The following is a 15,482-nucleotide window of genomic DNA, read 5'->3' as shown; positions in this document are numbered from 1 at the left end:
ATATTAAATAACATATAAATATATTATATCATATATGTATCATATTGAATAACATATATTATATATTATATTAAGTAACATATTTCGAGTTCGAACAAAAACCAATTAAGGGCTTTTTGGAATCATCATTACGGTTTTATTTGATTATTTTGAATTCCATTCATTTACTGTCGGTTTTTGTTGTTATTCAACTATATGCAAAAATGGTCGATTAGAAAATGTTTGTAATAAGTTGTTGCATCCATCCGTACAGCAGCTCTGTCTGTCCGTCAGTTCTACGTCTACTTCCGATTCCACTGCCATATCTTCGTCTGCTGCACTTGATCAAATCGTTTGTTTTATTTATACGCTTACACATTTAGGGTTTGTTTACAGTTTGCCAGTTTGCTGATTCTGATGCGTCAGGAAAGCAAAAGTGCATATACAATTTTTACTGTTGTTTCATGTTGGTTTATAGACGTAAAGTTAAGTTTTGTGTTGTTGTTTTTATCGTTAGCCAATACCATATATATTTGATTTGTTTCTATACTCGTTTCTTTTATTAAATATATCAATAACCGCCGACGACGTACGACGCATAGTTCATTCAACGTCCATGGCAGCATCGCTGGGTGAGTTGCTGCCTACGTTCTGCCCATTGTTGTCCACATCCATTTTGTCACCGCCGGCAGTTGGCTCGCCGCCATTCTGTTCCGCAGCATCCTTTGGCGGTGGCGTTGTCTTGGCAGCTGGCTTCGGTTTCGCGCGGTTAATGACAGAGTTGACGCAGCTAGTCAAGGAATTCACCTCATGGCGCACTGCCTGCAGGGTAACAGGACTGTCGACTGTGCGTGGCGATTGCGTGAATTTTGACAGATTGGTTTCCAGCCACTTTTGCGCCTTGTCCGCAGATTCGGCAATGTTGATAAACTCGGTCTCCGTCAAATGATCGTACTTGGGCACACCCTTGCGGAACTCGGCCACTGCCTGACGGGCTACAGCAATGCAGTTCTTCAGCTCCTCGAAAGCAGCCGGGCACTGCTCGTAGTCGTGGGCGCGCTGCTTGATCGGATCGGTTTTCTGCAACAGCGCCGTCAGGCGACTGGTATAAGTCTCACGGTCGCAATCCTCGCCATCCTCATATAACCAGTTCTCGAGATCATTTAGCTGCGCTACAATCGACTCGCGATCGGACTCAACCACATACCGCTCAAGAGGTCCACCCTGCAAATGTGACAATTTTATTGTTATTGACCTAGGCTTGACTGAAGTTTACCAGACTCTTACGTGTAGTTTGTTGCGCATATCGTAGACGAACTCCTCCAATGCGTTTTTGGCGTCAATGCGCTCCGTCTCCTTTTGATCGTTGCCAATCATCTTAGCCTCCTGCTGTGCATAGCCGCTCAAGACAGCTGGCTCGAAGCCATGAGTGATGGGCTCCATTGGCAGCTCGATGTCCTTTTTGGTCTTCTTTTTTGTTTTGTCATTGCCCTGTGCGTGAAATAGAATACAGAAGGCAGAAACCATAGATTAGAACAATTGCTCCATCGACTCGATCAAATTATACGTTTCTCATAGCCAATAGAAAGAGGAAATACTTCGAAGCGGAACAACAACAAAGCGAAGAGGAAAAACAGCTCAAGTAACAGCCTACAATATGAGCAAAAGATTGTGATTCGTGTCTTAAATATGTAAATAGAAGTTCGAGTAGCATTCATTGGATTGGAGGCGCATTGTAGAACGTGTATTTTTGTTTTGTTTATCTTTTTTGCTTACTTTGTTTAAATCATAATAATTAAATGTATATATTTGAATAAATAAATAAAAAGAATTCAAGCATATATTGGGCGAATTGTTTAAGCAATTCAATAATTATTTTGATTGTATATTTATTTTGTTTTGCAATATTATGTAGGAGCACACAGGGTAGGCGGCTTATGAGCGGTCTTCATCATTCGTTTTACTATCGGTTGTTGGGTGGGAAAAGAAAGCGCAAAATGTTGTGCTTGATATTTTCTCATACGACATTTCCAATTTCGTGATATTTTCTCATTTTTGGTTTTTATTAGAAATTATATTTGTATTAAGATTTTTATTTGCTTTAAATTTGAAAACGTACCGAACCAAACCAGCCCTTGACCCGTTGTGCCCACCCTTGTCCGCCAGGTGATGAGGCTGTTGATGTATTAATATCATCCTCATTCTCAAAATATGCCTATATGAGAGAGCAAAACGCGAGCGCACAATATCCAATATTTTGGGTGATAGTTGTAATAATTGTATGTATATGTAGTATATATAAATATCTCGTACAAAAGCAATGTACAATACAACATAATTAAACAGCAAGAGGAACATCAACTACGGCACTAGTAGATTGGGAATGAAACCAAGACGCAAACATGAAGCAACCAAAATATAATCACAGACTCGCAATACTGAAGAGCTTTTCGATATATATAGAATTACTAAAGAAACTGAATGGAACTAAATATTTCGCTGAAGTGAGATAAAGTGAAACACAAACATGCGAAAATAAAATATATTAGTATACGCCCCTATAAACGTTGATGTTTTGTGTTAAAATTGATAGCTAGATAGATATTTTTACATAAGTTCATTTAAAGTACTAAATGAAAAGGATTTATAGTCGAAAAGGACTTATTAATTATGTTTGCCTCCCATATTTAGGGTCTTAGGTTTCATTTCCTATCTAAGTGAAAGAAGTCAGCAAGAGCATCAAATAAAGAAGATTCGAGTTACTTAGAAGTGAGCAAATGATAAGAATCGATTCAGTTGATGACTGGTGAAGTTGTTAGAAGGAAGATCACTCGAAGGGGTTAGAAAACTGCGGAAGGGAGAGAGCGCCTACTCAACAACAGATGATATAATTTGTATGAATCTGATGATGATGACGATACTACATAATCGATTAAGGGCTGTTTGGATTGACTAACCTCAGGTTGGGCTTCCGCTTGCTCGCCAGCATTGGGTCCAGCTTGCTCTCCTCCGGCAGCCTTCTCGTCGGTAGCCATTTCGTTTGCGGCGGCAGTCTCTTCCTGCTCCTTTCGGTCAACGAGCACGGCCGACGAAATCAAGACAATTCCGTTTAGATTAATGCGAACCTTCAGCTTGACATCCTGACTCTCGCCACGCTCTGTTGGCTTGACGTCCTTGATTTTCCAGGTGCCGATAGTTTGATCCGGATACGGCACCGGTTGGCCGTACACAATGGACGCAACGAACGGACTCTTGCGAGCTATGGTCACCAGACGACTGAATGGTGACGGATGGAATTGCGGAAAGATTTCAACTTCGCCACTCGATGATGTGCCATCACCTTCCCAGAGCACTTTCACGGCATAATTCTGTATGTCAGTTACCCCGAATTCGCGCACGCGCACAGCCGGCGACATGATGGCGCATTGCAGAGCAGCTCCGCGCGAGACTGCCTCATCCTGATTAAGTGTGGTACTGGCCGGTTTGTTGAACACCTACAAAATACAGAACACCTTAGAAACATACCAAAAGCTTACAGCCATGTGTGACTCACCTGCTCAATGAGTTGCTTGACAGCCGGTATGCGAGTGCTGCCGCCCACAATCTCCACAGAGTGTATATCGTCCAGAGACAGCTTTGATTCGACCAAAAGTTTTTTGAAGGTCTGCTCGACTCGCTGTAGAATTGGAGCGCACAACTCTTCCATTTGGGAACGCTGCATGGACGAGCTAACATCGATGTCGTCCAAGAAGCATTCAATATTCAGAGGCAGTTTGGTGCTGTTGGCGGACATTTGCTTCTTCAACTTTTCGATTTCGGCCAGCAAACGCACATTGGCGCGAGCATTGCTCTTGGCATTGATCTTATAGCGCTCGAGGAACTCCTTGGTAAAGTGTTCAGCTAGTGCCAAGTCGATATCGCGCCCACCAATCTGATCCCAGCTGCTGGCCAACATCTTCAGCTTGCCCTTGGTGAACACACACGCGCTGACCTGCAGCGCCGAGTGGCCGAAGTCAACGAAGATAACGTTACGCGGCTTGTCCTCGAACAGTTCGTTCTTGTAGAAGCCATAGGCCAGAGCCGTGGCCGTTGTCTCGTTCATCAGGCGCAGCACATTAAGTCCGGCGATTTGTGCGGCATCGAGCAGCGCCTGACGCTCGGCGTTGGTGAAGAATATGGGACAGGTGATGACACAGTCATTCACCTGCGTTTGCATGGCGGCCGCCGAAGTTTCTTTCAGTTTCGTGAACAGCATGGCCGTCAGCTGCTCCGGTGAGAAATGCTGATCCTCGTTCAAATAGTTGACTTTGATGCCAATGCTGCCATCACTGCGCGGCTCCACGCGCGCTGGAATGCTCTTGAGTTCATGCTGTACATGCGGATCGTTGAATTTGCGGCCAAGCAAACGCTTAAAGCCGCCAACTGTGTTTTTCATGTTTGTCACCTGCTGGTTCTTGGCGGCAACGCCAATGATGCGCTTCTTGCCATCAAATGCCACAAATGAGCTGAAGAAACGTAAAAGTTAAATTAGTGGAATAATAAAACGAATTATTATACACTATTTTTGAAACTTGTTAATAAGTGTGACTGAGATATTTTGCCTGCAACCAAGCAACGCCTAAGAGTAAAAATTTATTTGGTGCATTCAAGCATAAATATGTAAATTTATCTTTGTATACCTTATGAGTTTCAATATTGAAGCTATATAAATGTACAGGGTATACAAATGTTCTAGCAACGCGTCAAATATGGTCGTGTTGCCACAACAAAGTTAATTAAATCAGCACACACACATACGTGCACACATAGCCGTATATGTAGAAACGCGTTGCCATAGTATGCACACGTATGTGCGCGATCGCGTTTTGCCGGCTTTGATTTTATTTTTGACAACTTTGGTGTGAACGCATAGGCTCGCTGTTCTCTCGCACTCTTTTTCCGCCCATTTTCTTCACGGCAACAGCTGCTGCTGCTTCTGCTTCTGCTGCGGCCGCCTTGCGCTCTCGCTGCTTTGATGCTGCTATTGACCGGACCGACCGCATGACGCATGCGATGATTTTCGTCCGCCTGTGCGCATATATGTGTATGTGTATGTGTGCGTGTGTATATAGATTGGCCAAATAAAAATGATATTGGCAAAAGTAAAAATGCTCCCACGCATTCAACATTTATAAATCTAGAATCTGAGTCAAATACTGCGGCGAAGCCCCATCTCAAATGGAGCAACACGACGCAGTGTAACATTTTGATGTGGCCTCTCATTAATTTGCAATGCTTTTTATGGGGAGCAGCCAGAGCCAAATTTAGGCACAATTGTATACATATGGAGCGCTGCATGCACATATTACATGTTACCTGTATATATTTTATGAAAATAATTCTCTTTTAAAAGCGTTACCAGTGACAACAATGGAAATTTCTAGGCGCGCACCCAGCCAAACATTTGCACACACACACACACATGCGTATGTACGCGCGTACACATACACAAGGTATCGGGCATGACTTACATTTATACATAACCTCAATGGGAAAAAGAGCAAGCGATTATGTACAGCGGATATTGAGAGCTTTCGTTAATTGATATCCCAATAGCAGCAATAATCATAATCATGTGCTACTTTTCACCTCTCTTTTCTTTTGTACTTTTTCCTTTTGGTACTTACGGTGTTGCACGCAGACTGTAGTCATTGGCAAGAGTCTCTATGCCGCCGGATCTGGCAGCCGCTACATAGCAGCCCTCGTTACCGAAATCGATGCCAATCACAGACATTTTTCTTTACTTTCGGCTGCCGATTCGATTGATTGATTTAGTTAAACTAGTTAAAGTATTTAGACTTTTTTGCCTAGATTCCTTTTCCGATTTTTTATTTTTTATATTAATAGGGCGACTGTTTCTCTGTTTTATTCTCAGCAACTGTAAGAGAGAAAATAATATTAGCTCAAATATTTTCAATGTATATATAGAAACACAGTCGTCAATTTTATAATAATTGACAGATGAGTCCAAAATTATTTAGATTTGTGCATATTCCATCAATTATGAATTTGCCTTTGCGCTGTTGGTTTGCATGAGAAAAAATATTCACATAGACGCCCACGGAATGTTTTAAACAATCTAAGCGATTTTTCTATTGACATTATCTGTGATGATATATTTACGCACATATTTGCAGATTTCTTTTATATGTAGACGATTTATACTTATTTTAACAATGTATAAACGCTCACAACTTTTTTGTACCGCGACCGACACGTTTTTTCAGCGTAATGAAAATTGTAGCGGCGACGTCGACGTCGACAGAGAATGGTCACGAAACTTCTCGAATTAGTAGTATCGATCTATCGATTCATCGATAGTCGCGAACACTTTTATCGCACTAATTCGACTTCCCCGTTTATGCGCGCCTAACGAAAACAGGAATTGTATACGAAATGTTCTATACCCTGTTAACCAAGGTATACAAATATTATGTAGTTTTTGTCTATGCTTGAAAAAGGACTGAAGGAAATCTCAAACGATATTGATTAGATTTCAACAGAAATTTGTATTATACACGTATTTATGAATACATTGTCATTTTAGCCTAAAACCAAGTGCGCAAAACAAATTGTAAGTAGGAATGGTTCATATCGATATAATACCGAAAAAAATAATAATACGACGACAAACTAATAAACTTAGACTAGGTTGCATTGCTATGCACTTTAGGAATAATTTTGAACACATTAAATAATTAAGAGTGAGTGAGTGTATCCAGAGATTTGATGTACATAGATCTTAGCTTCAACAGCTAAATTTCAAGTTTTTGTTCTGTTATACGCAATCTCATCTTCTAGATATGTAGTACTAAGGCCGTGAGCCAACTCTATCGTTGTTCCGTTCCGCAATTCTTAAGGATTTGCCGGCGTCCGTAATTTTACTGAAGGTAACGCGTTTCTAAGGTCACTAAGGTGCTAAACATGCTGTCTATAAACAGCTTTCAACAGGGAATGTTCTTGAGATTGGGTTAGTTGCTTTGTCGAGGATTCAATTTGAGGGTTTGCTATGTTGAGTCTTTTCCATTTCGTGTAAATACTAAGCAGTCTTGCCGGTCCCAAACATGATCGTTGTCATCGTTATTGCTTCACATCTCATATTTCCTTTTTTTGCTTTATGTGTTTTTTGTAGTTCATTTGAGGGCCTCACAATTGGACCACTAGTCCGGAGGCAGATATATTATCTCCAGCTCCCGCTGTCTTTTTGGCCACTCGGCATATCAGCACTGGCGCCACGCATATCTCCACTTCGATTTTTTGCAGATCCGCGCCATACTGTATAAACTCCTGCCAGCAAGGCACAGGATTGGCTGCGCTGATGCGCATTCGAGGCGCTTGCTCTTGAGCTGATGTGGCGAAGCTGTCGTCCAAAACAAGAGTCACCGCCTCTGGATTGATCTGTAAATGACCAAGTTTCATGGTCAGAGAAAATGTTCAATACAAATCTTCAGCACTTACAAATTGGGATTTGCAGACGTAACGATGAGCCGTCAGTGCAGCCTTAGCGGCTGCAGCCCTTGTATTTTTCCACTTCGAGTTGGCTACGGTCAGGATGGCCTGGTAGGCCAGGGTGTGCACGTGCATTCTGGACAACATGCGCCTGTGCGGATCCGACTTGTGCCGCACATTGTAATCCTCCAGCAGATTGATGAAAACCTGACGCATTTGGTCCAGGGTGTTGGCAATGCGTGGATTCCAGTCGGTGGCCAGTGTGGTGCGTCCATTCTCCAGCACCTGTCGCAGATTGGACAACTCCTGTTCGTTCATGCCCAAGGAGTCCACATAGGGCAGCACATACTGCCGGAGCTGATGCAGCAGCTCCAGCTCTACGTAGCTGGCGAGCTCGAAATGTTGCAATGTGCCTGGCGGCTGGCTGGTCAGCTGGGATTGCACCTGGCGCAAGCGTGCCTCACGCACACCTGGACTGAACTTGAACATGTCCATCATTTGCAGACCGCTGACCACCAGCAGCTGCGGATTATATTTCTTTAGTGCGTCCGTCAGATGCTCCACCGCTCTCAAATGCGGATTGTTCTTATCGTTATGCAATATATAACGATTGGCACGTGGTGCCTCATATGGACCCCATTTATCACCGGCCTTATACTCCAGAATAAGATGTATATCATCATCAGGTATCTCATCACCAGCCAGACGAATCTCCTTGGGCAGCAAAGGTCGCAATCTGAAAACATATAATGTGGAATACTTCATGCTGAAGATGAATGCATGTTTGGGCACTTACTTCTTTGACATATGTGCGCCTAGAAGCACATCCGCTCCCTCTATGACAAAGCGCACTGCCATCAATGGGGCGTTGCCTCCCATATACCACTGAATGCGCTCTTTGTCCATTATTTTGGCATTGGTTATCAGTTGTTTGAACAGCGTGCTGTTGGATATGACGCGCCTATAAGGTTGATGTATTTAGTATTATGTCTCAAATTATATCTGATGGATGCACTTACTCAGCCGCGGCCCCGTTCTTGAAATAGTAAGCAAATGATTGAAGAAACTCATTTTCATTTTTCACATTCTTCGCCGCAAAGTCTGTGCTTAGCTCAGGCACCCGCATTTTGTAGAAGGTCTCCAGAAACTCGGTGGCATTTATTTGCAGATCCGTGCAGGCGCCATAGCCTACGGCTACCTTGGGTGCCGGTTCGTCGGTGGATTTCTTCACGCCGCCCTCGATGGCCAGGAGACCGGTGAGGAGTACGGTTGTTCTGTTCAGCGCCTGCAGGGTGAGAAACGCCTGCCAGATGATCGAGAGAAGCGCCGTGAACACCGAGCAACCGGTTATCCAGCCCATGTATCGCAGAGCGCCCATTGTCCGTGGGCAGTCAATAAGTGCTTTTGTCTGAGTTGTCTTTGTTGTTGTGTTTGTTCTTTGCACGCCGGCCTCAGCTTCGGCTTCGGCGTTTGTTTAAGATGTTACGTGAATTTGCTTATGTGGCTGCTGCGGAAGTTTCCTGCTCTATTGCGAGTCTTATCAAATCAAGTTTGCTATGAAGTGTTTTCGATTTGAGCTAGGTTTTTTAATAAAAGATAACGTCAAAACTCCCATTTGCCGACAGGCAAACTCGAGACTAAGGATATCGATATATCGATACGGCAAGCAGTGGTGTTCCATGTAGCTATCGTGTGAAGCACGAATGAAAGAAATCCAAAAGCTTTTGGTTTTGATTTGAAAGTTAAGCTTCGCTTTGTTGTAACGGATTTCTGGAAAATGACTAAACTATATCAATAACCATAGAACACATGTTATGATTAGGTTTTATGGTTAGTGATTATATAAAAGAAATAAAGGATTTTCAGTTTTTAACTTATTTTAGTAATCATAAAATGTAAATCTTTAATCATTTTAAAACATGAAAGTCAGATGGAGCCGACTAAGCAATATCCTGTAAAGCAATCTACCCTTTATTTTATTTTGATGCTAGTAAGTAAATTAAGAGCTTGGCTATATTAAGTTACGTCGGGTTTTCCGCCGATATAATTCCAGTTTTCTGGACATTCAAGAAACTTCTTTGCAGCTGGCAGAGTATTTCTCATGAATATATTAAATATTAACTTATTTCTATGTTTAAAAGAGCTTATTTAAGTATTCGATGGAAGAATAGTCATAACATTGAAAGTTTATATCTAAGACAATTGATAGCTGCGCTTCGATAAATGGCTTAAATGATTTTTATAGTACTTAACGACGTCAACTACTATTATCATCATCATTATCAACAGCATCAGCATCAACCAGGCTTCAAGATGTTGCCACACACAAGCATCGTCATGTCATTTAAGGCGGTTCCTTCTTGTTTTCTGGTGTTGTTCATTTAAAACAAGTTGTTGCTTCGATGTTGTTTTGCTTTAATTGCTTCGTGCCGTTATTTTATGTATTATTATATATTATTTTGCGACACAAGGTTATTCGATGGCAACACTGGATTGTTTGTCGAGGAAGTGGAAGGTGGATAGTGGATGGTGGAAGGTGGATGGTGGAAGGTGGACGGTGCTGGCCTGTGATGATATTATGTTCAATCTCTTGGGGTTGGGGCATCAGTTAGAAGCAACAAAATGATTGCAGTCGACAACTTAACCCCATCCAGACCTTTTTGACAAGTGTCGTTCCATGTGTTAGCACTTCACTGCGACATGGTCCAAAGGTTTACGCGATTAAGCAATGTTTATAGCGTTTCCATTGAGTGATAAAATCAACAAATGTCAATCGAAGAAGCTTTTAAACTAATGCTCATCTATCTGCCCGTCTCGCTCGCGAAATTTATGTCTATCTCTATAGAGTAGCTGGCGGAGCACGTACGACACATGTGGCCAGCTTTAATTACCAAGTAACTATTTCGAGACCAACTTTCAATTGGGAATGCCTCAGTAATCCAGCGTAACGCTGGATGAGTTGTTGCTCTCGTTTCCCTTAGCACGCCCCTTGCAGATTTTTAGTCTCGTCATGGCTACAAAGCCGCTTTACGTGCCTAGGCTCCGGCAGAGAACTATTTTTAACATCTCGACGAAAGTGAATTTCAGAATTTACGTTGTTTTTTTTTTTTCAGACGAAACTATAACCGGCTCAGCGCTTCAGCCACATTTCGTACGCCACTGTGAGTGTGTGAAAATCAGATAGCCAATTTTGATATAATGTATACCACGTAGCTGGGTTGTGAGAGGCAATTCCGTTCTGTTTTTATTTAAAAATATCAAAAATATTCTTCACAAAATTTACAATTTTTTAACGAGGAATTTCAGAAGGAAGTTTTTTCATGATATATACCAAGTAGTTTAATTGTGATCGGGTATGAAAGGCTCCAAAGATTCAATATGGTTAGTTTTTAAATATTAAAATTTATATACGTTATTATTATAAATTAAAAAATATTAAACCTATTGGGTTTTACAATTTAATTAATGAATTAATTTATCGAGGATTTTGCGTATGAAATTTTAGTAAATCAAAAATTATCAATCATTTATTATAACCAGTTATTTTCTAACATTTTGATTATTCATATTTTTTAAAGTGCAATTCTTCAATTATAATAGAAATTAAGTAGCTAATTATTTAATATAATTTTTTAAAATAATTTTACTATATTTCAATTAGACCCAGTTATGAAAATTTATAAACTTAATTTACAATTACTACTGCTCCAGGCAAAAATATTGAATTGGCTGAAATACATATATTTAGAGAATATTTATACATATTACATTATACATATTGGTCAACTGTGCACAGGGTATTCGCATGTCACGCAAGCTCGATTCTGAAAATTCGCACTTAATTTGTATTGTATTTTGTTCTTTTTACGTGTTTCGTATACAGCTACGATCTTTATATATGTTTTTCATTATTTTTTGTTGTATTTTATTTCGTATTTCGTTCTATGCGTACAACGCTGTCCGGCTCCACGGGCAATCCATATAAAATCAGCATATTCAGAAATTCTACCGGGCAGTCGATTCTATGCGGTCAACGGAGTTGGACGTGCTGCCTTCTTGGGGCCATAAATTCGCAATATCGAATTAAATCAGTTTTTATGTAATTGTGCAATTCTCTTGGTTGCAAGATTTACGCGAAGAGAAACAAAGAGTGAATAAAACTCAAGTTAATTTTCAATTTCAATTAAATTTAAGTGATTTAAAGGTATAAATATACTGTTATGTGGTTCTTTTATTCAAATGCTCACTAATTTAAACTAATTGAGTGTGGTTCGGCTGCATTTCCGTTTCTTATCTGATTCGTCGCGTTTGTGTTCCAAGTCTTTTGTTTGAGATATGCGCATAATGCGAAAAGGAAACAAAACAAAGTCTGCATGAATCTTGATCGCAACTGGATTTAGCACGCATATTCAGCTCGATCGCTCAAGACTTCCGCCTACCAACTTATAGAAAAAAAAAAATAGATTTACTTTATCGTTCTTTCGCGCTGCCGAAAGCGTGCCAAACGTCGGAACAGATCGAGCTGGTTGAGTGACAATTGTTGATTAGGCTTAATCTAAGCAAATTAAAAACATAAATAAAATGACAGTTAAAACTGATTAGTAATTTAAAAATAACTTGAAACTAAACATTCTGGCGCCTCAGGGTCAGCACCTAATGAACTTTACGCTTCTGTGGATAATTATCCCAGCTGCAGAGTATTTGGAGAATCTATTCTAAAGAAGCTGCTGAAGCGTCTTCTCAGTTATGCGGAACGTTTATTTCCATTATACTTTTTCTGATTTTGAGCTCACATTTGCATAATATTATCGGATGCCTTACTGCCGCATGCTAGAATCGGCCCAGACAAACCTGACTAAGCATAAATCTTCATTCCGACCGAAAGGCAAATCAAAACAAGCGACGAAAGGTGAACAAACTATCAAAGCGTCGACGGCTCTGTAACGCAATGTATACGCAGAACTGGTTCAGTGTCGAGGACGTCACCAACGATAGCAAGAGTTTTGCGAGCCCTCCACACACACAAACACACACACACACACACGCCCATTAATCTTAATGTTGTTTCAGCTGTAAGACGAAATGGACAAGGCGCCATCACGGCAGCTGTCATTCGTTCTGCTATTTGCTCTGCTGCTGCTGGGATGGATTGGCTGTGTGACGTCACAGCGCACGTCATTGGATTTGGCCTTCAGGAACGCCTACCGGCCACTGCGCTTGCTCAGCCTGGCCTTCACCGGGCGATCCGGCGACGAGCCGGCGAACGTGCAGCGCGTGCGCAATGCCGGCGTAAGTCTTGTCCTGCTGCGCCTCTTACTATCCATTCGCTAGCCTCCATTCGTGTTGCTCTTTCAGAAAACCCAAAAGTCGAATCCGCGCACGCGCGCCCTTCTCCAATTCTGCGACACGGAACGGGGGCCCGGCAGACGCAGTGCTGAGCGGCCGACGAGCGTGCATCGACTGCGACCCGGCGACATCGACATCATTGGCGGCATGGGCGACTCTCTGACCGCGGGCAATGGCATTTTCGCCACCAATCTGGGGCACGTGACCGTGGAGAATCGAGGCGTGGTCTGGTCCATTGGCGGGCAATACAATTGGAAGAAATATCTCACCTTGCCCAACATACTCAAGGAGTTCAATCCCAAGCTCTATGGCTACTCGCTTAGCGACGGCCTCTCCACAGATCGCTCCTCGCGCTTCAATGTGGCCGAGCTGGGCGCCATGTCCCGCGACATGCCCTACATGGCCAAGGTGCTGGTGAAGCGCATGAGGAACGATCCCCACGTGAACATGACCCGGGACTGGAAGCTGGTCACCATGTTCATAGGCAACAATGACTTCTGCGCCGACATTTGCTTCCACCCACAGCCGGAGCAGACAATCAAACTGCACCAGCAGAACATGCTGAAGACGTATCGCTATCTACGGGACAATGTGCCGCGGCTCATGCTGAATGTGGTGCCCGCTCCAAATCTACGGTTTTTGACTGAGCTTACCGGGCTGCCGCCCGTCTGCCAGACCACGTTGACCTTTGAGTGCCCTTGCCTGATGGGCAAGAGCAAGAAGCGCTTGGATTACCTAGAGAGTATCATGAAGCGCTGGATAGCCAAGGACTACGAGATTGCCAACTTGCCGGAGTTCAACTCAGACGTAAGTCCATGAAGGAGCCACAGAGAAATACTCTAAGCATCGCTCATCTCTTTGCAGACATTCACCATCAATGTGCAGCCCTTCTCCCAATTCGACGATTTTCCGCGCACGTCCTCTGGCACGACGGACACGCGGTTCTTCTCCGAGGATTGCTTCCACTTGAGCCAGCGGGGCCAAGCCTCGGCGGCCAATGCGATCTGGAACAATATGCTGGAGATGCCGGGCGAGAAGAGCGGCTTCAGCGAGCACCTGTTCGAGAGGTTCAACTGCCCCACCGAGCAGCGTCCGTACCTGATCACCAGAGTGAATAGTCGGGCCGACTTCGTCGTCTAGTCCGACAATTGCCAGCCTTTATATTAGATAACTGACATCGACTGTGATACGTCGCCTTAGTCTCGACCATTTTTGTTTGTAGTATTCGTTTACGCTTTTATAAATAAACGCTTAGAAATTAGAAAACTTCACGACGCGTCTAATGAGTAAGTCAAACGATTTGCGCATATCTGATGAGGGCCGAGCGAATCAGCTGGTCGAAGTCAGAATTCGCTAGCTCATTTCCATATCGGCGTCTGGATTGGGGACTGGAATGCGCGTGTGACTGGCACTCGCACTGAAGTCGGCCGCTACTTACATATTTCCCATAATAATTAGGATAGGGTATCTCTGGCTGGTATCGAAATACTTGTAGTATTACTTGATTAGATGGGAGAAATGTTTGCTTTAGCAGAGCTACACTGAAAGAATTGAGCTAAAGTTTTCGAATTCTCCATTCTGAAATGTTCAGAAAATAATAATAATAAATATAGTAATGATGTAAAAGATGATAATTACTAATGTGAGTTTAGTTAAAAATTATGAGAGTATCGGGTCTCAAAATAATATTTAAAGCAAAAGTGAAATAAATGATTAAATTAAATTATTAAAAAAAAAAAAAAAATTATACCAAAAATAATAATTAAAAATAAAAATATAAATGTTTATGATGATGACTATGATTACCATATAAAAATAAGGTTTTAAATATTAATAATGGAAATTTGAAAAGATGCTTATCATAAAGGAAATACTAATAAATTCAATAATATCAATGACAATGCTAATGATATAAATTTATGATGTTGCTGATGATGGTCAATGAAAATTTTATTTTCAATCATTATATTATGAAAATGATAATGCCAATGATGATGGAAATAGTCATAAACAAAATGATAACAATGTGAATGTGAATTTGTTTATGCGATTTGGTCAATAATAATAATGATATTAAAATTAGCAAGGAAAAAGATTTTTGTTTTTTGTTTCTGCCTGAATATGATAGCGATGCCATTAATTAGAGTTCAAATGGTAATGATGTAGATAAACATAATAATTATAATCATAATGGCAATCACAATGATTATCACAAGCCATTAAATATCACAAACGATACGCATACGAAATTAGCATTTCAGCACAGTCATCAGCTCAACATCTTTATTGATTATGTGAGACGTCCACTTGGGTCTGTTACAACTGTCGTGTGGCAATACGCACTGGACTTGGTGGGTAAATAAAACTACAAATAATCAGATTGCTTTTGAGCCATTAAAACTGTATTCCATTTATCCCGGCTCATAAAAGTGACCAATTTGAACAAGTTGAAACGTGTTTTCGTGGGCTTTTGCGATGATCAACGGTTTCGTATACAGGTGCTGAGAGGTGAATGGAATAAAAACATCAATTACGCCATTAAAGTTTTTTTTCTTCACTTATAAAGCGGACTGGCCCCTCTGCGCTAGCCGAGGTTGGTGTCGTTTTGCTCTTGACTTTGAACTTGGCTGGCGCATTTTGTTGCTTGATCGTCACTTGACTTGATTAGC

At 41.7% G+C, this 15,482-nt stretch overlaps 3 protein-coding genes across 5 annotated transcripts; 1 reads left to right on the top strand and 2 right to left on the bottom strand.

Moving 5' to 3' along the window:
* Positions 1 to 113: 113 nt before the first annotated feature.
* On the bottom strand, positions 114 to 6,362 carry Hsp110 (heat shock protein 70Cb). 2 transcript variants are annotated; one of them, XM_018006684.2, is made up of 7 exons: positions 6,146 to 6,362; positions 5,646 to 5,896; positions 3,533 to 4,484; positions 2,937 to 3,473; positions 2,099 to 2,194; positions 1,267 to 1,470; positions 114 to 1,203 (listed from the first exon to the last, which is right to left on the bottom strand). In XM_018006684.2, exons 2-7 carry the CDS (start codon positions 5,750 to 5,752, stop codon positions 583 to 585), a joined length of 2,517 nt encoding a protein of 838 aa, XP_017862173.1. In that variant the 5' UTR covers positions 5,753 to 5,896; positions 6,146 to 6,362; the 3' UTR covers positions 114 to 582. The 2 variants fall into 2 exon arrangements, with proteins under 2 accessions (XP_017862173.1, XP_017862174.1); XM_018006685.2 differs by lacking the exon at positions 2,099 to 2,194.
* Positions 6,363 to 6,507: 145 nt separating this feature from the next.
* LOC108613311 (ADP-dependent glucokinase) lies at positions 6,508 to 9,126 on the bottom strand. Its single transcript, XM_018006687.2, has 4 exons — positions 8,487 to 9,126; positions 8,264 to 8,428; positions 7,477 to 8,203; positions 6,508 to 7,416 (listed from the first exon to the last, which is right to left on the bottom strand). Exons 1-4 carry the CDS (start codon positions 8,843 to 8,845, stop codon positions 7,165 to 7,167), a joined length of 1,503 nt encoding a protein of 500 aa, XP_017862176.1. The 5' UTR covers positions 8,846 to 9,126; the 3' UTR covers positions 6,508 to 7,164.
* A 2,337-nt stretch (positions 9,127 to 11,463) lies between these two features.
* Positions 11,464 to 14,082, top strand: LOC108614713 (phospholipase B1, membrane-associated). Of its 2 annotated transcripts, XM_018008948.2 has the most exons (4): positions 11,464 to 11,671; positions 12,538 to 12,756; positions 12,823 to 13,620; positions 13,678 to 14,082. In XM_018008948.2, the coding sequence occupies exons 2-4, from the start codon at positions 12,550 to 12,552 to the stop codon at positions 13,951 to 13,953; spliced, it is 1,281 nt and encodes a 426-aa protein (XP_017864437.2). In that variant the 5' UTR covers positions 11,464 to 11,671; positions 12,538 to 12,549; the 3' UTR covers positions 13,954 to 14,082. The 2 variants fall into 2 exon arrangements, with proteins under 2 accessions (XP_017864437.2, XP_017864436.2); XM_018008947.2 differs by lacking the exon at positions 11,464 to 11,671 and having other exon boundaries at positions 11,688 to 12,756.
* The last annotated feature ends 1,400 nt before the right edge of the window (positions 14,083 to 15,482 follow it).

The sequence above is a fragment of the Drosophila arizonae genome, chromosome 4 (genome assembly GCF_054131065.1).
Source record: "Drosophila arizonae isolate 15081-1271.41 chromosome 4, UAZ_ARI_1.0, whole genome shotgun sequence".
In the NCBI taxonomy this organism is placed as follows: domain Eukaryota; kingdom Metazoa; phylum Arthropoda; class Insecta; order Diptera; family Drosophilidae; genus Drosophila; species Drosophila arizonae.
Note: the sequence above shows the minus strand (reverse complement) of the source record. Positions and strands in the feature narration are given on the sequence as shown.